General features: G+C 42.4%; 1 protein-coding gene across 1 annotated transcript; it reads left to right on the forward strand.

Moving 5' to 3' along the window:
* The first annotated feature begins 319 nt into the window (after window positions 1-319).
* LOC134216279 (uncharacterized) lies at window positions 320-21,681 on the forward strand. Its single transcript, XM_062695212.1, has 7 exons — window positions 320-719; window positions 12,794-13,268; window positions 19,580-20,176; window positions 20,838-20,961; window positions 21,147-21,221; window positions 21,299-21,382; window positions 21,478-21,681. The coding sequence occupies exons 1-7, from the start codon at window positions 491-493 to the stop codon at window positions 21,544-21,546; spliced, it is 1,653 nt and encodes a 550-aa protein (XP_062551196.1). The 5' UTR covers window positions 320-490; the 3' UTR covers window positions 21,547-21,681.
* The last annotated feature ends 866 nt before the right edge of the window (window positions 21,682-22,547 follow it).

Consider the following 22,547-nt stretch of genomic DNA (forward strand, 5'->3'; position numbering starts at 1 on the left):
ATAGTCGTTCAAAGTTTTTTTCTGAGGTTATTCCGATTATTCTAATAACGAAACTAACAGTCTCTGATATTAAATCACTGCTCCGTTAATGGAAATCATCAGAAATTAATATCATAATACACAGTTGCTTGCAAATCTAAATAGAACTTGTTCGCCACACAATTCCAGTGTAAAATACTATTTCCGAAATACCTATCTGACCTTTTCGCCGTAAATCATCTCGTTGCTTTGTACGCATATTTCAGCTGAAAATAATCTGTCGCCTTGCCATTAATTGATTTTTGTGTATCAAAATACTTCTCCGAACATTGCAGACTAAAACAACACCCAGCCACAGCCAGCACGCGTCAGCATCATCAACGCCTGGGTGGTCCTTCGGACATAATTGAAACACCCACTCTTTTATAGTGCGGCGTGTTTGTCTCACTCGATTTTCGGTTCATACCAAGCGTAACTGGCGCCCGGGCCTGTAGGACTCTGGACGATCGACATGCCAGAAATTAATTTGCGCTTCGCCATAATCCCATTATATTTGGTTGGGAAATTATTTTGCCTCAACGCATTTACATACAGTCCTGGTTGGGTTTATCAAAGCGACAGCAAGGATGACAACCATTCGAATGACGATTATGACAACGATGACCGAGAATCTCGCCCGCACCGTGGCCTGCACCGGGAGAATAACGGCCCTGGAGGCAATTCGATTGCTTTTGGAAATGGTAGGTATGCATGCAAAACATTTCTTATAATGTATAATGCTATAATAAGGATATTGGTTCATCAAGGCTGAAAGCTTGGTGTTCACATGAATGAATTTATTTAGAAACAACAAATTATGATTTGCATTGAAATCTAATCTAGTCATGAAACAAACCATTTTGATTGAATATGAACCTCCCTCATATTTGCACTGCAAGCAAGTAGGTCTTATGCTTTTTGACATCAGTTTCATTTCTTTTAACCTTCATCTCGTATTCGGGTCAATATAACCCGAATCGCACTTTCGAATTGTAATAAATTTTTAAGCAACAATGTGAAGGTCTGAAATTTCTTGACGTTTCCTATTTCGTGGAAAAGTATGTTCCTGAACGCTAACCTACTTTGTACGACGTCCCTGAAAGGCTCCAAAATAAAACTCACACTTACGGTGTTCGGGTCATATTGACCCTCTCAGGCATTTCTCTGCCAAATTCACATGAGTATGTAACCAAAATAATCGTCAGCTCATGAATTTTCAGAAACATTCTGTAATCGTCGAAGAAAAGATCGTCGGTTGGCCACTTTTATATGGACGAAAATTGCAAACGAATATAGCGCATGAGCGATTTTATTGCTATTTTTCTCAAAAAAAGCATCCAATACTATTTCAGAGATGGAGAATAATGAATGCAGATAATAGTTCTACAGATGTTCTACGTTCTCCATACTGTTCTGGATTTCAGAGCCTTGATCTACCAGGTCACTTACGCTTGGCATGAAACCAATAGCAACCCATGGGGTCCAAACATACCCTTAAAGGCCATGTGCATGATTACATCTTTGCAGAACAATTAGTCTACCATGCCAATAATGCTATGAACAAAACCGATAGCAACCTATTATGTCCATTTTGGTCCCTGAAGACCATGTGTTGAATCTTTCAAAAATGGACTGTATAGGTAATTCTTGGGATGGCGGGTTGTGGAAGCAGATCTGCGGATATGGATTGTTGCTCGCGTCCCGCAGCGACGGAGCCAGTTGGAAGCTCCTTCCCAGTCCCTGTGACTTCACCTCGATGGTGGTGGACTGGATCAGTCTCGCTCGATTGGCAGCACCTCAATTTCACTCAATAAACACTCTTCGGGATGGGTAGTGCTCATCATAGAGCACCATTGTACTATGTGGGCGGACTTCAGGACATTGAAACGAAACCACGGAAGAAATTCACTTTACACTTCATATTTATTGCATTTTCTCTACACTCATTATTACAATGAATTAGACCGTTTGCCGGGTCTTACAACAGTTTATCACTTTACCCTTTGTCAGGTATAAATCACACTACATATATTACTCACAGACCTTTAGCCAGGTCAAACACTGATATTCACTTGCTCGTTCGTCGTCGGAGTCGGGCGCTCCTTCGCTGGTTGGATGGACGTAGTGTCGATGCTGCTGGTGTTGGTTATATTCATGTCATCAAAGCGTCGATCGCTTCCAACGATGATTTGCGGCATATGATGTTGGTGGCTAACAAGCCCATCTCTCAGCCCGCTATGCGAACTGAACAACGTGCTTCTTCTTCATTGACATCACATCCCCCCTACATACAAAGAAAAAATATTGTGAATCGTATAAAATACGGCAGACTTCAGTGGGGTGGTCTCTTAGTGCGAATGTTGGAAGAAAGAATAGCGAAAACAATATTCGACATAGAACCAGGTAGAAGCCGATGACTGCGTGGAAGGCCACAAACACGCTGGCTACACGCGGTGGAATCGGACCTGGGAACCCTAAACGTTCGAGGAAACTGGAGGAACATCGCCCAATACCGACGATTACGGAGCTCAACAATACGCCAGACATAGGTGTATCGACGCTGTAGCCAACCAGGTAATTATTCATCATCTCCGAAATAGTATTGGGCATATTTTTGATAGAAAACTGCAATGAAAACGTTCTTGCCCGATATTCGTGTGCACTTTTCGTCCATATAAAAATGGCCAAGTGACGATCCTTTCTCCGACGATTACAGTGGCTGTGTGGCTGATCAGTAATCTGAAGTCGTTTTCAGAAAATTTATGACCTGACGATAATTTTGGGTATGGGCATTTTTTAGTAATGTAGGAAGGTTAAGTTTGAAGCTTACACAGAGAAAAGCAATACATTTTGCTAATCGGGTTGCATTTTGCATTTGAATAATTTTCTCCGGAGAATATCGGTCAATTCTTATTATCATTTTTCAGGTTGATACCAGCGGTAAGAAAAGTAGTTTCATTCCACCCGAACGGGTGGCATCCAACACAAAATCAAAGATGCCATTCCAACATGAACTTGACGTTGTGAGTCATTAGCACTTCCATACAATTATTATGAAACGAAAAAAAGTTATAGAGAAAATATGTTGCTGTTACTAGGCTAGGCAGAACTCAATGCTCGGCTGTATCCCTTTTCCCTGGTTTTATGTGTAACTATTGTATGTGCGTGACGAATTTTTGCGACAATTGAATTATTTCGCAAATTTGCGCCAGTTAGTAAAGTATCCTGTGTTAGCAGATATATCTGAATCTTGTTCTGTAATCTTAAGAAAGCACCATGTGTGAAATTTATAGCCCTCACCGGAATTTAGTTTAACATTCCCATTCCCAAAAAAAAAATTATATTAACCAACCGCCTTTCGACATTGTATTGTTCAGTTTATACTTATTTAGTAGAACCTTCATATAGGAAAGTGTAGCTTTGTAATCTTGAATAGATTGCTTGGCTAAAACTTTGAAAATCAATTTAAATGAAAATGAGTTAAGATTTCCTTCCTGACGATTTACCTCACGAACCGGTTAACCGCAAGATTTTTTCCCTAATCGATTCGTTTTGGTGTCAGAAATGTTTGTATATACAAAAAGTGGCTGAATTTAACGGGGAAAGGTGAAAAAATATTGAAATACTATTTTGGGTGAGCTGTTGAGGAAAGCAAGACAATCGCACGGAAATTAATCTAGAGTGCGGCGCTGCAAATAGTTCATTGTGGCATTTGCAACACCCGGGCAAAGCTGGGTTTCTTTCGCTAGTATTAAAATATATTTCTCGTTGCTTCTCTTTGGCTGAAAAACAAAACACTCAATCGAACACAGCACAGAGTAAAAGTGTTCTTTCTTGGGAAAGCTCGAACGAAAACAAAAATGACACACTTCGTCAATTTGGCGAGATTTGATAAATGAAATTCAAAAATGTTTTGCTGTTCTGAGAAATACCTTAATACTTATACTTTGAGAATAATGTCTCGAAGTTGGATCCCAGCTCGAAACCATTTTGGAAATGAACGAAAATTCTTTAAAAAAAACCTCAAAAGCCAATTCCAGCGCTTGAAGAGGGGAATAAAATTTTATAAACAAATGACGAAAAGGCTCAAAAACTTGCTCAGCAGTTCGAGGGTGCCCATAATTTTAGTCTAGGTCTCACTAGTTCAATTGAGGATCAGGTTACACGGAGCTTCGAAGACATTCTCAATCAAGAGAACTAATTTGGATAAAGTGAGATCTATTACTAGAAAATTTTACAATAAAAAAGCCCCGGGTGATGATGGTATTTTCTACATACTTATCAAAAAACTTCCTGCGAGCTCTTTATCCATTTTGGTTAATTTATTTTACAAATGTTTTCGAATGGCATACTTCCCAAATAAATGGAAAACCGCCAAAGTTGTTCCAATTTTGAAGCCGGACAAAAATCCAGCTGAGGCTTCTAGTTATCGCCCAATCAGTTTGCTTTCTTCAATAACTGTTTGAAAAGATAATTTTAAATAGAATGATGGTTCATATTATGACCATTCTATTTTTGCAGCTGAGCAATTTAGTTTTCGTTATGGGCATTCAAACACTATGGAAGGATATTCGACTGGAGTTGCTCTTCCTGATATAGAGAAAGCATTTAACAGTGTTTGGCATGAAGGTTTGTTTGTAAAATTTCCTCTGTACATTACTAAACTGATCTAAAGGGTGTACGGAATCAAATTGCACCACTTTGAACTACTCGCCAAAAATTAGTCTATCAACCGATTGTCATGAAATTTTCAGGGACTGAAATACAATATAGAAGCTTTGACTATGTATCACTGTTTCACTGTAATTACATCCAAATGCTGAAACTTTTTTCTTACATGAACTCATAAGATTTTGTAAAAGTCCTTCACTAACATTTTTCATCCTGAAATCTATCCCAACAAAAATATTAACTAATTTTATTGTCGCAGTCGATTATTTAACTTAATTAAAGTCAACTTTCCCAAAGAAATCATATTTTTTGACGCTTCTAACTATTACAAAAATCGAAAACAAAAAATCAAAAAAGTGCTGCAGTGTGAACCGGCCTGAACAATGAGATTGATGCTCTCTCAAAATCTGACAAATATCAGTCCAAAATTAGATTGCAGCGCTTTTCTTATTTTTTTGATTTTGGTTGTTTACTATAGAAGCGACAAAACAGAAAGTTTTTTGAAAAGTTTACCTGTATTAGTCGGATAAACGAAAATGTTAACGTTGGAGTTAGAAACCAATACGAAATGTTGACGCGAAAGGCCAAATTAACATTTTATGTTCCGTAATAATCAATCGGGGTCAAGGCAAAAAATTGGATTACTAGCATCTTTTTATAAGATGTGGAATATGGAGGTGAATGCGCAAGATTTATTTTCACACGTCCTGTTCCTTCGTCTGTATTTCCGAAACTACTGGAAGTTTCATAATGAAATTCACGCAGTGTGAATAACACATGCTGAAGCCGTCTTTCCCAAAATTTCATTGTAATCAGCCCAGTAGGTGAAATGTTATCGACTTTTGAAAATGGTGCAATTTGATTCCGTACACCCTTTAAAATAGTCAGAATTCTAAACCTGATAGATTACCTGTAAGGGCTGGTGTTCCCCAAGGCAGCATACTGGGGGGTTATAGCAGTAACAAATTTAATGATTTTTGCGTTCGATATTTCACTAATATGCAACCATATATACCGTGAATTTTCTTCTGATTACATCCAAATAAATTATCATCGAATATACAATTTGCAACCTCAATCAACTATAACCCAAAACCTCGTACTTGCCTCGACTCAAGTCGAGACACTAAAGACGACCTTACAAGTCAACAGACTTGAGTCAAGTGAAGTACGAGACACTGAAGACGACCTTACAGTTGAGGTCGAAATACGTATATATAAGGGTAATACGATTTGGTGAAATTAAATGGAACTGTACTAAACTCGTCTCATGACTGTAAAATTTTTCTTAAATAGTTTCAGTCTTTTAAAATCTCTCATTGGTCCAAAGGGACCATCGTCCCTAACCCCTAATCCCAAGGCGTTAAGCGACCCGTGCCGAGGGGATGCATGGCCAGGGGGGTGAAATAATGAGCTAGGCCTTTAACGGAGCCTGTGGGGTACCTGGGCACCCTCCACAATAATTGTCCCTTACCGCATCATGCTGGGCTCTGGCGTGGTGGACCTTTTTTTCCCGAGCAACTCGTGGGACCGAAATGAAAAACCAAGTCAATTCTTCAATTAGTGGTAGTAGTGTAGGCGACAACCCCTTCGCAAGAGATGGGTTGTTCAGGTCTCCGCCTATGAGGCCAGAAGCAATAGTCTGCAACTCAGTGCGCAGCGTAAGCGTGGGTCACTTAACCATCTCCCAGGTTCCGCCGGTAGAGGTTATACACGGCCCATGGCTTGTGAAGGCGATGAGCCGCAAACGCGATGGGCTTTCGGCCTTCGAGGTGGCGACGGAACAGCTGGATGCCATCATCGACTTTGTGTCATCGAAGCATAATATCAGTAAGGACCTCAAGAGGAGCTTGCTGAAACTTCGAAAGTCGATGTTGGACGCCCAGCTGGAGAGGGCGGTCGGGACGGCCAAGTGTAAACCCGTGAAATCCGTGGTTTCGAGGTCTACCCAGACTGAGGCCCAAGGATTCACGGACTCGGGCAAGGTCGAATCGACCGAGGGCGTGCCAGCGAAGACGGTGGGCACGTCGGGGGTCACTGCTCCAACGGAGCAGACACAAAAACGGGGGAGACAGTCTCCAGGGGATGAGCTCCCTGGGGGCCGCTCCAAAACGCGGAGGGTTACTACCCCAAACAAGGGTAGTGGGGCTGGGAAGCTGAACCCCGGCCAGGTACCTCCCAAACCGTGGGAGGAAGGACCTGGAAAGGTCCGTTCACCCAGGAAAGACGGTGGTAAGGGGTGCGCAAGCTCGAGCGGTTAGTTTTCGGGAAAACAGTCATCACAATTTGAAAAATAAAACACTAGAACAGTTCTGATGTGACTTGCTAACTCCAAGTTCAAAATCCGACTCTCTTCTTTATTTACAAAAACGTTATTTATAACTACTGGCTATTGTTTACAATTTTCCTCTCATTTTCAATAATGTTGCAGAATGTTGCGTGCTACCTACATTTACTCTCATGTGACATTCTGCTCCGAGAGCATTCGTACTCTCTAAATAAACAATTATTTAACAATTGAGTCAGCTACTATTTCTAGGCCAGCTTATTCGCCAAGTTTTGCTTATACTTAAATATCCGTTGTTTATTTTCAACAGCGGTTGCTATTTGATAAACATAAATGTACAGGTTCCAACCTGTCCAATCTTTCCTTTCGTTCGTTTATATGACATACTTTAAATATAGATGAAAAATGATGATTATTGCATGGCGTTTAGGGTCGCTACAGGGGTTACGGCAGGCTGAGAACTCTCAGCCGCCCCAGACCAGGGAATTAGAGGGGGATGACGTCTCCTGGACCCTGGTCAAGAACAAGAGGAAACGATGCCCTAGTCATCACGGCGGACGAGGCTAAGTACTCGGACGTCTTGAAGGCGATGAGGAGTGACGTCAAGCTCGGTGAACTCGGCGCCGACGTACGTCGAATAAAACACACCCGGACGTGCGAGATGATCCTCGAGCTGAAGCGGGGCGTCTCGCAAAAGGGCGCCGCCTACAAGAAGTTGGCGGAGAAAGTCCTAGGCGAGACGGTCAAGGTGAGGACACTCACGACGGAGGTGAATCCAAGGGTTAAAGACCAGGACGAGATCACCGAAGTCGAAGAACTCGTCATGGCACTGCGGCGACAGTGTGAAGTGGAGACGCCCACCGCAGCCGTTCGGCTACGGAAAGGTCCGGCATGGACACAGGTAGCATTGGTTCGGCTATCTGCAGCGGATGCCTCCAAAGTAGTCAAGTTAGGGAGCGTCAAGGTGGGATGGTCGGTGTGCCCTGTGGGCATATACGAGCAACCCGAAGTTTACTTCAAGTGCCTGGAACTGGGGCACAAGCAATGGCACTGACAGAAGCAAGCTCTGTCGACGCTGCGGATTGGAGGGACATAAGGCACAATGCTGCACGAACCCTCCCATATGTTTGATTTGTTCCAGCAAAGCTGTGAACAGTAAGCACCCCATGGGGGGTTCGAAGTGCCCGGCGTTTAAGCGTGCTGCAAATTCACAGTGCAAGTAACGCAGCTGGCATGCTCGGCCTCGCCCGAGTGTTTGGTGTGCGCAGGTTTAGAGGAAACGGCGGAACACGTGTTGTTCGTGTGCCCACGTTTTCGCGCAATGCGTGACCACATGCTTGCAACATGTGGTTTGGACACTACCCCGGACAACCTAGTTCGGAGGATGTGTAAAGATGAAGTTGACTGGAACGCCGTTTTATCGGCTATCGTCCAAATCGTCTCGGAGCTACACAGAAGGTGGTACGTGGACTCAAGGATGGCTAGTTAGGCGCAAACAAGAGGTAGTCCAAGGGTTCGGAGTCGGCTTCATGGGTCATACCGGTGGTCATGCCCTGTGGTCGAACTCGATCCTTTTATCGAGCAAGTGGCCGCGCGAAGAACAACATGGTATCGTCGCTTTCGCGGCGTCGGTCAACCGGGCGGGTTCCGAGCCCGAGGACGGAAAGGGGTCCTCGTCAAGGCTGGGGTAGGCGTAGGCACCGCGTCGGCAAGTCCCGCTGTGTGCTGGCGAATAGGCCCTATCGCAGAAAGGTAAATTTGGGGTGCACGCGGCATCATCATTCTTGATACCAGTCGTGCAGAGGGAAGCAGGCGCGAAGTCTACCCTTCCCACCTTCCGAGGACATAGGGCGTGTAAGGCCACCTGGAAAGCCGGCAATGCGCTGGCGCTGGCCCCCCTATGAAGCATTACTTTCTCGTTGTACCGAAGGGACTAAGGGCTTGGCGGCAATGGAAACGGTTTAGCGGGTCGGGGATGTAGTCCTGCCTCCCTCGTTTGCTGTTTTAGGTGGTCCCTAACCCCGCACTTCCTGGTCAACCCAGGATGTCTGTTGAGCAGATTCCCTCTCCATTGCTTAGGAAAAAAAAGAGTCGTCATACAGAGTGTAGTTACTAACTGTCATAGACAATATTCACACTTTGGTATGATTAGGAGATTGAAGTGCAATAATTCTGTAATTTGAATAGTGTATTGTGGTTGTATTGTCTATTTTGGCATTGATATTAGAACAATGTTATCTATAACATCCTTTGCTATTTTTTTATTATTTAAAGAAAAGGTTTTTAGGTTTTAGTTGATTGAGGTTGCACATTGCATATTTGATGATAATTTATTTTGATGTAATCAGGAGGAAATTCACGATATATATGGTTGCATATTAGTGAAATATCGAACGCAAAAATCATTAAATTTGTATCTGCTATAGCTTTCGATTCCCTAGATGAAATATTTTGAAATTTTCATAGCCGATGCCTGGATATTATATCTTTCGAAAGGCGAGTTCAGAATGGATGGACATTTTTTCGTTAATAACGGTCACAGGCACACCGTGGTATAACATTTTTACTTCTGACATACCTGATTTACCACCAGGGTGTCAAAAATCTTTGTTTGCAGATAACACGGGCCTCTTAGCCAAATGGAGAAGCCTTCGTGTCATTTGTAGTAGATTGCAAAAAATTTTGGATATTTTCTCCACTTGCAAAAATGGAAAATTTCCCCGAATGCTTCCAAAACTCAGCTTATAATTTTCCCACATAAGCCGAGAGTTTCTTATTTGAAACCTTCTATCAGACATATTGTCACTATGAAGGGGGTTCCAATTAATTGGTCTAGCGAAGCTAAATATTTAGAACTTCTGCTATATCAAAAACTAACTTTTTAAAACAACATTGAAGGCCTTCAAGTCAAATGTAACAAATATATTAAGTGTCTATATCCACTTATAAGCAGAAAATCAAAACTTTGTCTTAAGAACAAACTTTTGATTTACAAACAATGTTTTAGACCAGCCATGTTGTATGCTGTGCAAATATGGTCTAGTTGCTGCAATACCAGAAAGAAGGCACTTCAGGGGATGCAAAATAAAATTTTGAAAATGATTTTGAAGTTGCCTCCGTGGTATACTGCCGCTAACCGCAAGTCAGACTGATCTGTATATGGCGCCCATATACAGATAAGTCTGACTTGCGGTTAGCGACAGTATAGTACCAATGAACTTCATAGAATTTCTAATATTGAGACATTGCAACAAATGTCCAATACAAATTTTTCCAATTTCAGACAAAAATCATTGCAATCTTATATTGCAACACTCGCGGTAGTCACATGTTGTGCAATTGCATAAATCGAGTTGCGAGCTGAAATGTATAATCGCATGAGGAGATCTTCTTCTTCTTCTTCTACACCTCTAATTAAAAATTTTTCAATAGTTTTTAGTGTAGAGTACGTGATGATACATATGACAAACAAAATCAAAATCCTGCGCAACGGTCTACCCTATGTTGAATTGACTGAAATGAAATACGAGTTTTGTTTTTCCTCTGATGCTACTTAATTGAAATGTCGAGTGTGTCATTTTTATTTTCGTTCGAGGCCTCCGAAGAAGGAACACTTTTGCTCTGTGCAGGTTCGATGAAGTGTTTTGTTTTTCAATTAGAAGTAGGAAAAATGCGAGTAAACACCTTAAGCCGGATACAGTTCATACAAGCATACTTTGGCCACTTAGGTAGCAGTTCTTGTGGTTGGCTTCTGATGAAAGTGGGAACGAAACAGTCCCTTTTTAATCATTACCGGTTGGAGTACGGGTACGTTGGACACTACTTGAGGATGGAACACCTAAGTTGGCTTGGAATCGAACACCTACACAATTTCAAATGATGTTGCAACATAACTTCAAATGTTCCACGACTATCTCTTAAATACAGGATATTGAAACACCTGTCAAACGTTATACAGCCTATCTCTCATCGTTTTCTTGTGATTAACTTTTAGTAGTCACCTTCTGACGGTTTACTCTGATATAGTGCTCATGTTGGCGGATAGCTCCTGTGAAGTTGGGACTAGTTATCGGCAATTCAGTTTTTCTGATGAAAACTTGCAATTACTTGAGGTTTTTTTAGAGCTGCTTGTGTTTGTATTGTATCTTTTATATGTCGATTAAAGAACGAATACTTGATTGTGCCAAGTATCAATGGATAACACTCCTCAATCTCGTTTGCAATGTATTTTTTTTATGTTTTAAAGACATGTTTTCATATATAAGTTTTTATGTTGTTAGAAAACAACAAATTTTTGGCTGTCATTGGTGATGAAGAACATTATAGCTTGCTTCAACGAAAATTTCAGTTCAGTGGCCAGTTAATGTCAAAAACTTTATAGCATCCGCCATTATGGCAAGAGTGGAAAGTTGGATAGAACAGAACTAATCATAAAAACTTTCAAATCTAAGTATCTAAGGTTGGAAAGCGATATGAAGTTGTCGACGAATTCATATATTTTGGAACAATCGTTACTTATGATAATGATGTATGCGACGAGTTTGTGTACACATCGTTGATTCGTTCATTCTGTTAAAATAATTTTATACCGTAAGCTCAGTTAAATATTCAGAAACTACTGACATCGGTAATATTGCTAACTGATCCCTCTTTAAAATTAAACGTCAAACATGAATATTACCGAGCTCCTTGGTTTTCATCGAAATTTGTATATTTTTTTACTGTAATCCATTTTACCATTTGTCGTTGAACTTTGTACCGAGCTCTCTGTTATCATTATTCTGACGTGGTACCTGATGAAGTGATGAGGGGCCAATTTCTCATAGAACTTCTCATATTGGACTTATAGACACAGAATCAAGTGAAATATTGAAAACAAATGGATTGTATTGCGGTTGTGTGTTGTGAGTTAATTTTATTGTAAAATCCTACGTAAAAACAAAGCTATTATAATATTTTTAGCATTTCCTTCACGGAGCAAATAAGCTCGAAATGGAATCTATACTTGGAAGCGCATTACGCTGTCTATTCATGAAGAAGTGACCGGAAGATTTGTCCGCAGAAGATGGTCGAAGGCCAGTAAATCGGCTGAAGCGTCCGGATAGTCTGGAAAATCAATGTGATGTCTTCACTCGCCGAAAAAAACAATCAATGCAAATCTCATATTACAAGTGAAATAAAGAGATGAATTCAGATGGAATTTGAGAAAGTTCTGATTCTATTCCGATTGAATAAATTTAATCAAGACATAGTGAAATTCAGTCTATTTTAGTCATTTGAAATAAAATAAATTAGTCTTTGTGCCAAGAACCTCCAAGGTTCCTCCAAACACATGCGACGCGATTCTATCGCTTGGCGCTTGTCATTATGTCGCCGTTGGAATAGAAGCGTAAATAAAACATTGCCATCAGGAATTGTCGAAGCAGTGACAACTCTTAAGTAAAGTACGCTCAACGACTAAAATGTGTTGCAGTTATCGACCGGCCAGTATAAATGCATTTAGAGGTGTGAAATTTTTAAGTCTATGAGACTTTACTACCACTACCGTTATGCGCATAACTGTCCCGTATCCCAGCAAAATGAGACAATAATGTGTATGACGGCAGTGTAGTTTTTACAAATGGAATATATAAGTGTTGAAACTTTTGTAATATTTATAAAATCTGCATATTATAGAAGTCACAGAGTTTTCTATGTTCCTGGAGGATTCCGGGGTGATGTCACATTAAATCTCAATTTGAATCATGGCTGTTCGATTCTGATTATAAATGACTCAATCGCTATAATACACATTGGTTTAATTTGTTTATTCATCAGCAAACCGCGTCCATCGTTATAACAACATCTGTGCGAACAACCATTACCGAAGCGGGATTACTATGGCAAATGGCGGCAACAGAAACAACATCACCGCTCAAAACAACACCCTCGAGAGCAGCATAATGGGAGCCACTTTACGTAACGATTCGAATCGACAAAAATTTGCATCCCGGAGGAGCTTGGAAGTTTCAATTATCGGAATTGTGCACGCCCTGGCGTTCTGTTCCGCCTATGCCGTGTATCACGTTTCCACGACGCTGGAGCTGTCCTCGAAAATGCAATGGGAGGATTTGGTCCGGCTGGTAATTGAGCTGACCAATCAGTACGCTGGATGTTGCCTCGTGGTTGCATTAGTCAGTACAGCGCTTTTCAATCAGCACTCGCTAATGAAGCTCATTAACACGCTGTTTGAGATTGATGATCTTTTGATGAGCCGATTAAACATTGCGGCCCGGAGTGGACTTTGGCTGGCGTAAGTATAATCTATATATAGAAAGCGTGTTTTATGGGGGGTGGTTGTTTGCGCGGAATTTAGTTATGTTCTTGATTAGACAGTCGGAACAGTCGGAAAGGATTCAGCTCGATTGGCGTAAGTAAATGATGATTGAAGTTGACGTTGCTAATTGGTCATCCTTAATCATTTCGTCCAATGGGTGCACCCATTCCAAGTAATTAGATTGACTAACTTTGCCGAAGCAATGGTTTGGACGGACACAGTACAAGGGATACACATATTGATGTGAAACGACATATACAATCAAGTTTAACACGTACGTCCCCAACCCCCATTTTACGACAAAACTCAAAATTCAAAACCACGCAGCTCAGCCAATTTCTAACGGATTTTCAAGCAATCTTCTGGAATCGATCACAAAATTCCTATAGTTTTAGGAAACGAGGTCAATCTTTGTGCAATGGCCATGGTTCCGGATATATTCCGGGGAGTACTGGGGTTACCTCCCTCCCGGAAAAAATGGTCACTGGCAGATAGGCTTCAAAATCCATCGTGCGACATGTCAAACTTCATGATTTTGTAAAACAAGTACACTGGAGTACATTTCGGTGACTTTCGATCGAATTGGCCACCCTCCGGGTACTTCCAGAGCCTGGTTCCCTTGGGGAAGTGGCCAATTTTCGTTCAATCTTGGAACCCATCTTGCGACATATCAAACATCATGATTTTGCAAAACAAATACACTGGAGTTCATTTCGGCAACTTTCGATCGAATTGGCCACACTCCGGGTACTTCCAGAGCCTGGTTCCCTTGGGGAAGTGGCCAATTTTCGATCAATATTAGAGCCCATCTTGCGACATATCAAACTTCATGATTTTGCAAAACAAGTACACTGGAGTCCATTTCGGTGATTATCGATCGATCGAAAAAATCGAATAGAGCACTAAAAGGTAGATGTAGCAGTAGCATAATATCAAATATAACGGGTGGCCACTGAATAACTGGAATTTCAGTACTTCAATACTATTCTATGGGAACATAAGTGCTTTCAGAGAAATATCACTTTATGGGAATTAAGGTGATTATATAATGAAGCCAGAAATCGGACATTTTGTAAGCCACGTGCTTTTCCAATATTTTTTTCAAGAGCACGAGATGAAAGAACCATAACGCGTATGGGGCTGAAATAGCGGTAGGGAGAACGGTTCAAAATGCACCCCTGGGGCAAAATGGCCTTACTCATAAAATCGTTCATATAATCTGTTGTAATACATTTATGAACGAATATTACCATTACAATTCATGATTAGTTATCCATCATTGAGCTACATTGGAAAAATTTAGCAAAATCCCTTCATATTCACTCAAATTTAATGTTTTGCTATTCTTCCACCACATCCGTAAGATTGTAGTTCAATCCATTAAGAAAAAACAAACAACCATGCGTTCACCATCATTTTACATGCAATTGAGTCATTTTAGACCACCATTCGGGCGTTTTGCCCCAGGCCTATTTTTAAAACATTTTTTAAATACGTTAGAAAGTCATGAAAACCTAATTGTTTTGAATAGGAGATCATTGTGAAATGTAGCTGGGTTTGTAAATTTTGCATCTATACGTTGAAATGGTTGGGTTTTTATGTTTATATGGGCGAAACCATCGAAAAAGCTTAGGGGGTGCATTTTGGACCGTTCTCCCTAGATCGTTTGATTAGTTATGCTGAACAATCATAATTTGAGTTTCAGCACTGTACGAAAACTAATACGCCAGATTTGGGCTTTTAAAAATAAATTTTAATAAACGTGACGTGAATTTGAAATTCACCACGGGCTTCATTCTATAATCACCTTAAGGGTTACGGCAAGGTGATGGTCTTTCGTGTCTGCTATTCAATATCGCTTTGGAAGGGGTAATACGAAGAGCAGGGATTAACACGAGTGGTACAATTTTCAATAAGTTTCTTTTTCATTTATTTAGTTTACATCTAAACAGATAACACAGAATCAACAATTTGACGCCACAATTCGCATCTCTCCATCCGCCACGGTTCGAGGCCGCATCTCTCCATCCTCGGATACGCCCCACGCTCGCCAAGTCGTGTTGCACCTGGTCTGCCCATCTCGCTCGCTGCGCTCCACGCCGTCTCGTGCCTGCCGGATCGGATGCGAACTCCATCTTTGCAGGGTTGCTGTCCGGCATTCTTGCAACATGTCCTGCCCATCGTACCCTTCCGGCTTTAGCTACCTTCTGGATACTGGGTTCGCCGTAGAGTTGGGCGAGCTCATGGTTCATTCTTCGCCGCCACACACCGTCTTCTTGCACACCGCCAAAGATGGTCCTAAGCAACCGTCTCTCGAATACTCCGAGTGCTTGCAAGTCCTCCTCGAGCATTGTCCAATGTCCATGTTTCATATCCGTAGAGGACAACCGGCTTATAAGCGTCTTGTACATGACACATTTGGTGCGGTGGCGAATCTTTTTCGTCCGCAGTTTCTTCTGGAGCCCGTAGTAGGCCCGACTTCCACAGATGATGCGCCTTCGTATTTCACGACTAACGTTGTTGTCAGCCGTTAGCAAGGATCCGAGGTAGACGAATTCCTCGACCACCTCGAAGGTATCCCGTCTATCGTAACACAGCTTCCCAGGCGAGCCCTGTCGCGCTCGGTTCCGCCCACAAGCATGTACTTTGTCTTTGACGCATTCACCACCATTCCAACTTTTGATGCTTCACGTTTCAGGCGGGTGTACAGTTCTGCCACCTTTGCAAATGTTCGGCCGACAATGTCCATGTCATCCGCGTTGCAAATAAATTGACTGGATCTGTTGAAAATCGTACCCCAGCTGTTACACCCGGCTCTCCGCATGACACCTTCCAGCGCAATGTTGAACAACAGGCACGAAAGTCCATCACCTTGACTTAGTCCCCGGCGCGATTCGAACGAACTGGAGTGTTCGCCCGAAATCTTCACACAGTTTTGCACACCATCCACCGTTGCTTTGATCAGTCTGGTAAGCTTTCCAGGGAAGCTGTTCTCGTCCAAATTTTTCCATAGCTCTACGCGGTCTATACTGTCGTATGCCGCCTTGAAATCAACGAGCAGATGGTACGTTAGGACCTGGTATTCACGGCATTTTTGAAGGATTTGCCGTACAGTAAAGATCTGGTCCGTTGTCGAGCGGCCGTCAACGAAGCTGGCTTGATAACTTCCCACGAACTCGTTCACTAATGGTGACAGACGACGGAAGATGATCTGGGATATCACTTTGTAGGCGGCATTAAGGATGGTGATCGCTCGAAAGTTCTCACACTCCATAGCTTGTCGCCTTTCTTGTAGATGTGGCATATAACCCCTTCCTTCCTCCGGTAGCTGTTCAGTTTCCCAGATTCTGACTATCAGTTTGTGCAGGCAAGTGGCCAGCTTTTCCGGGGCCATCTTGATGAGCTCAGCTCCGATACCATCCTTACCAGCTGCTTTATTGGTCTTTAGCTGTTGAATGGCATCCTCAACTTCCCTCAAGGTGGGGGCTGGTTGGCTTCCATCGTCCGCTGAACTGACGTAGTCATCTCCTCCGCTGCCTTGACTTTCACTGCCTGTACTCTCAGCGCCATTCAGATGTTCCTCGTAGTGCTGCTGTGTTTCGATCACCACACGTCAAGATGCTCCCATCCTTATCCCGGCACATTTCGGCTCGCGGCACGAAGCCTTTGCGGGATGCGTTGAGCTTCTGATAGAACTTGCGTGTATCTTGAGAACGGCACAGCTGTTCCATCTCCTCGCACTCCGCTTCTTCCAGGCGGCGTTTCTTCTCCTGAAAAAGGCGGGTCTGCTGTCTCCGCTTCCGTCTATAACGTTCCACGTTCTGCCGGGTACCTTGCTGCAGCGCGATCGCCCGCGCTGCGTCCTTCTCCTCCAGAATCTGTCTGCACTCTTCGTCGAACCAATCGTTCCGTCGACCTCGACCCATATACCCGACGTTGTTCTCCGCTGCGTCGTTAATGGCTGCTTTGACTGTATTCCAGCAGTCCTCAAGAGGGGCCCATCGAGCTCACCCTCTTCCGGCAACGTTGCCTCGAGATGCTGCGCGTATGCAGTGGCGACATCAGGTTGCTTCAGTCGCTCTAGGTCGTACCGCGGCGGTCGTCGGTACCGAACATTGTTGATGACGGATAGTTTTGGGCGCAGCTTAACCATCACCAGATAGTGGTCAGAGTCGATGTTAGCGCCACGATATGTCCTGACGTCGATAATGTCGGAGAAGTGCCGTCCATCAATCAGAACTTGGTCGATTTGTGATTCCGTCTGCAGTGGTGATCTCCAGGTGTACCGATACGGGAGGCTGTGTTGGAAGTAGGTGCTGCGAATGGCCATATTCTTGGAGGCGGCGAAATCAATTAGTCGTAGGCCGTTTTCGTTCGTCAGCCGGTGAGCGCTGAACTTTCCAATAGTCAGTCTAAACTCCTCCTCTTGGCCAACCTGAGCGTTCAAATCTCCTATGATGATTTGGACGTCGTGGCTTGGGCAGCTGTCATACTCACGTTCCAGCTGCGCGTAGAATGCGTCCTTATAATCATATCGCATATCGGCCATCACTATGAAAGCTGTTCCCAGCTCGTGTGTGTTGCTGCAGCTCTGGTAGATGGTATGAATACCTCTAAACGTTCGCACCATGGATCCCTTCCAACAAACCTCCTGCAGCGCTACGATGCCGAATCCACGGTCAGCCCATCGGCGAGTATGCGATGAAGTTGATAGATTTGCAGTTCCACGAGCCGAGTTTCCAATTGCTAGTCCCTTTTCGCCGCAGTGGTCTTCGCCGATTGTTCCGGTCCGTACTCCCTTGTTGATTGTTCGTTGCGTGAGTTTTTTTTTATTTTTGAGGCTGGCTTGCAGGGCCTGACACCAAACCCCCTAAATTTCCGGTGGACCATGGTGCACAGTTTCACTTAGAGTCCTTCGCTGGCACTCCGTCGACGACATAGATATTATGGCACGTAACTTTGAGAAGATGAAGGAAGCCTCCATCAGACTGAAGAGGGAAGCTAATCGGATCGGACTAGTCATTAACACGTCGAAGATGAAGTACATGATACGAAGAGGTTCAAGAGAAGACAATGTGAGCCACCCACCGCGAGTTTGCATCGGTAGTGACGAAATCGAGGTGGTAGAAGAATTGGTGTACTTGGGCTCACTGGTGACTGCCGAAAAAGACACCAGCAGAGAAATTCGGAGACGCATAGTGGCTGGAAATCGTACGTACTTTGTACTCCACAAGACGCTCCGATCGAATAGAGCTCGCCGCCGTACCAAACTGACAATCTACAAAACGCTTATTAGACCGGTAGTCCTCTACGGACACGAGACCTGGACGATGCTCGTGGAGGACCAACGCGCACTTTTAGTTTTCGAAAGGAAAGTGCTGCATACCATCTATGATGGGGTGCAGATGGCGAACGGTACGTGGAGGAGGCAAATAAACCACGAGTTGTACAGCTGTTGGGAGAACCATCCATCGCTCACACCGCGAAAATCGGACGATTGCGGTGGGCCGGGCACGTAGCCAGAATGTCGGACAGTAACCCGGTGAAAATGGTTCTCGACAACGATCCGACGGGCACAAGAAGGCGAGGTGCGCAGCGGGCAAGGTGGATCGATCAGGTGGAAGATGACTTGCGGACCCTCCGTAGAGTGCGTGGTTGGCGACGTATAGCCATGGACCGAGCCGAATGGAAAAGACTTCTATATACCGCACAGGCCACTTCGGCCTTAGTCTGAATAAATAAATAAATAAGCCGTTGGTTACAATAATTGATAAGGTGGAACGTATTTCTTATTTCATGATAAAAATAATGAATTAAACTAAAATATTTAAAAATGACAATAATAGAAAAAAATGATAACTAATTTGAAATTCAATCGTAGTAGGCATTTGAAATGCCAGCATACTAAGAAGCTAATGAGAAGAAATTTGAGATTCAATCTCAGTAGGCTGACAGAGAATTCTAGATTATTCGAACGGTGAAAATAAACGAGCATCATTCAGTGTTCCATTTTTTGAGGCGTGAACATTCGAATTATCCTTCAGTGTCCTGCGCTTGTTTTCATTGGTAAAAGGAAGACGGAAGACGGATTTGCTTGGCTACGACAAACGCCACTCCAGCCAGTAAGGTCATGATCATATGTGTACTGGCTGGTACGGCACTAGATATATTCCTTGTACAGGATATAATATTTTAGAAAAATAAAAAAATACTGGCTTAAATTGAGTTGCATTTCGAAGATAACAATGATATACTAATGATGCTTATGACCGAATCATATCTTTTAGGCACATGACAGTGTTGCTCATCGCTTCAGTCACAATAAAGTGTTCCATCAATATACTCTTCTACTCGACGAGCAGCCGCATGGAGAACGTCAAACTGACGAATGATTTCATTTTGACACGTCTCATACCCCAGCTGGTGAGCCTCATCAGTAAACAGCAGTACATTTCCTATGTGCAGCTGATCAAAGATCGCTATAAAGCACTGAAACAAGCACTATCCGGAGTCGGAACATTGGCAAACGACAACGAACAACCGAAATGGAAAGCAAATTGGCAAAATGTGGATCGATTGCTGGGGATCCACCATCCGAAGGGACCCACTGCTCAGGCATGCAGCGCAAAGGAAGCAGACACTGCACGACACCCACTGAAGGATGTCACCAATCAAAGCAGGGCGAACAAATTGGAAAACCATCATCCGAAGCCACGCCAAACGAGGACCAATCAGCTGAGACACATTTATGAAATCTATCTCAAACTCCGGCAGACGATCCGACTGACAAACCGGTCGTTTGGGGTACGAAATTTAATCTTTATTCTGTACCACTTCGTCACAGTGGTGGAGATGAGCTACGTGGCCTGCATGATATGGGTGAGGTAATTCGATTTTTACTATCGTACGATACACATAAAGCACCTATTGCCGCATCCGTTCTCGATTTCAATTTTATTCCCACAATCCCATAATGCTTGGTGACAATGATGCGCTATATTGAGACTAGTTATTGCAGCAGTTGATCCTGAATGACGTGACGAAGCCTAGTTCTACTAGGTTTAAATGTGGTGACATTTTGACAAAAATTGAGCAAATAATTTCAATGATTCTAAGGAAAAGAGTTACGTTGAGTAAACCTTCTAGTCCTGTAAAATTTGTGTAATGCCGTTAATTATTACAAATTGTTAAAACTTGGGTTTAAATACATGAACTTTGCTGCCTCCGTATACTTAAATTCACGCAGTAAAACAATCTGTTTCGTGTACTGTCTTGGAATGGGTTATGATCAATTAAAATTAAATATATCATACTTAAAAGCTAATTATATGGCTTGCTTTCGAATTTATGTTTTATGTGAATTTTATTGCCTTCCCGGTTCATCCGAGATATAAACATCGATTACTGTTTATCTCTATTTATGCAGCCCGACGAACAGCGAATCATTGCCAAGCCTTTTATACCTTTTCCTTTTTCCCTATATCTACTCGATGAAAAATTGATTGCCCACTTTTATATTGTCCGTGTGTTGAACAATGCTGGCAGGAAAATCGATGGATGTAAGGACGTGAACTGCGATAAAGATTTACTGTTGACCGTGCTCTATGCTGGAAGTTTTATGCTGGAACTTTTTGTTTTATGCTTTCATAGCCATGTCACCACAGACGAGGTAAGTTTTGCTAATCCGATGTTTATCGGAACTATTCAGTAAATCAGCTATTTGTGTTTTTATTTTTATGCACGCTATAAAAAATATATCTCCAGTCCTAAATTTCAAAATGGCTATCCCATTGATTGATTGGTGTTACTAACAAGCTTTTCCTACTCGTCGTTGCCACCTTCAAAACCGTATAGGTCCGCAGCACCAGGCAGCTGATGATCACCGTCCTTTCTAACGAAACCGATGAAGCAGGAAACAGCATAACAGTGGTAACGAATTTTAATCCACTTTCAATGACACTGCTGATGAGTAACACTTTTTTTGCGTCCTTCTTTCGCTGTTACAGAATCCGTCGATTCGATTTAATTTGCTGGACCAACGCTTCAATTGCCTGGGCCTGTTCGATGTCGATTTATCTCTGTTTTACGGGGTAATTTAATGGAATAAATGCGTTTTCTTTGTCCAGGAGCCGTCCAGTAGGTGCCGTCAATTATTGAAACACAATTTCCCCGTTCTTTCTTGCAGATGATTGCAGCCATGAGTACCTATCTGATAATATTAATCCAATTTGGACATCTCGGTGTGCTCCACTAAATTGGATTATCGGATGATTGCGTGGCAGGGTGATGTTTTCCGGCGTTACAATTAAAATACAGCAATCAATTTTCGGACAGCGTATCCACCGGAAGACCAAGGTTAATTGAATAAATATTAATTTTATACAATGATTTCATGATGGTGACATTATGTGTGTATTCGAACAATATTAAAAATTAACTATGTTAGCAATTCACGTGCACTTGAACTTTATTTCCACAATTGAACATTTGAGAAATTTATGTTTAAACCGTTCTATGTATGATTAGGAAAACCAATCTAAATCTAATCATGAACTGAATAATAACAGATCAATATCCAATTTTAATTATTACAAACCTTTTTTTTTGTTTATTGAAATTTTACCCAACCTGAATATTCATCTCTTAAAATATCGTCGAGTTTTACTCCATAATTAATTATACATTCTAATTTCATGAACATTTTTTTTGACATTTTTTTCTGTTTTCTTATTGTTTTTAGTAAATTATTCATTTCGATAGGGAATCCTATTCCGTTCCTCTGCAGATCAAAGTTTGGACAAGCTGCTAGGATATGATGAACGTTACGTTTTTGTTGCACATGTCGCATCGGTCTGGTTCTCGTTTTTCAAAGATATGGTATTTAGTTAGCCAACAATGACCAAGACGTAGTCTCTTTCGAATGATTTAATCCTTCCTGTTGCAACTATCCTTCCACTTAAGGCATATATTGCCTGGATACAACATCCGTCAGTCCATTGTTGAGGCGACCCTATTTTGCGGCCTCATCTGCACTGTCGTTTCCAGGAATGGTTGAGTGCTCGGGGATCCGGCAGTAGTGCAGATCTTTTCTCTTCACTTCTCGTTCATTTTGTTGAATGTGTGGGTGTTTTGATTTCCCGGTTTCCAGCAATGCTTCTGGACAATTGGCCGAGTCACTGAATATGACCGACGTATCTTCAGCATTCCTCGTGGTGACGGCTAGTGCTGCAGTTTCAACTGTGTAAAGCAGGCATT

Source organism: Armigeres subalbatus, chromosome 2 (genome assembly GCF_024139115.2).
Source record: "Armigeres subalbatus isolate Guangzhou_Male chromosome 2, GZ_Asu_2, whole genome shotgun sequence".
Lineage (NCBI taxonomy): Eukaryota > Metazoa > Arthropoda > Insecta > Diptera > Culicidae > Armigeres > Armigeres subalbatus.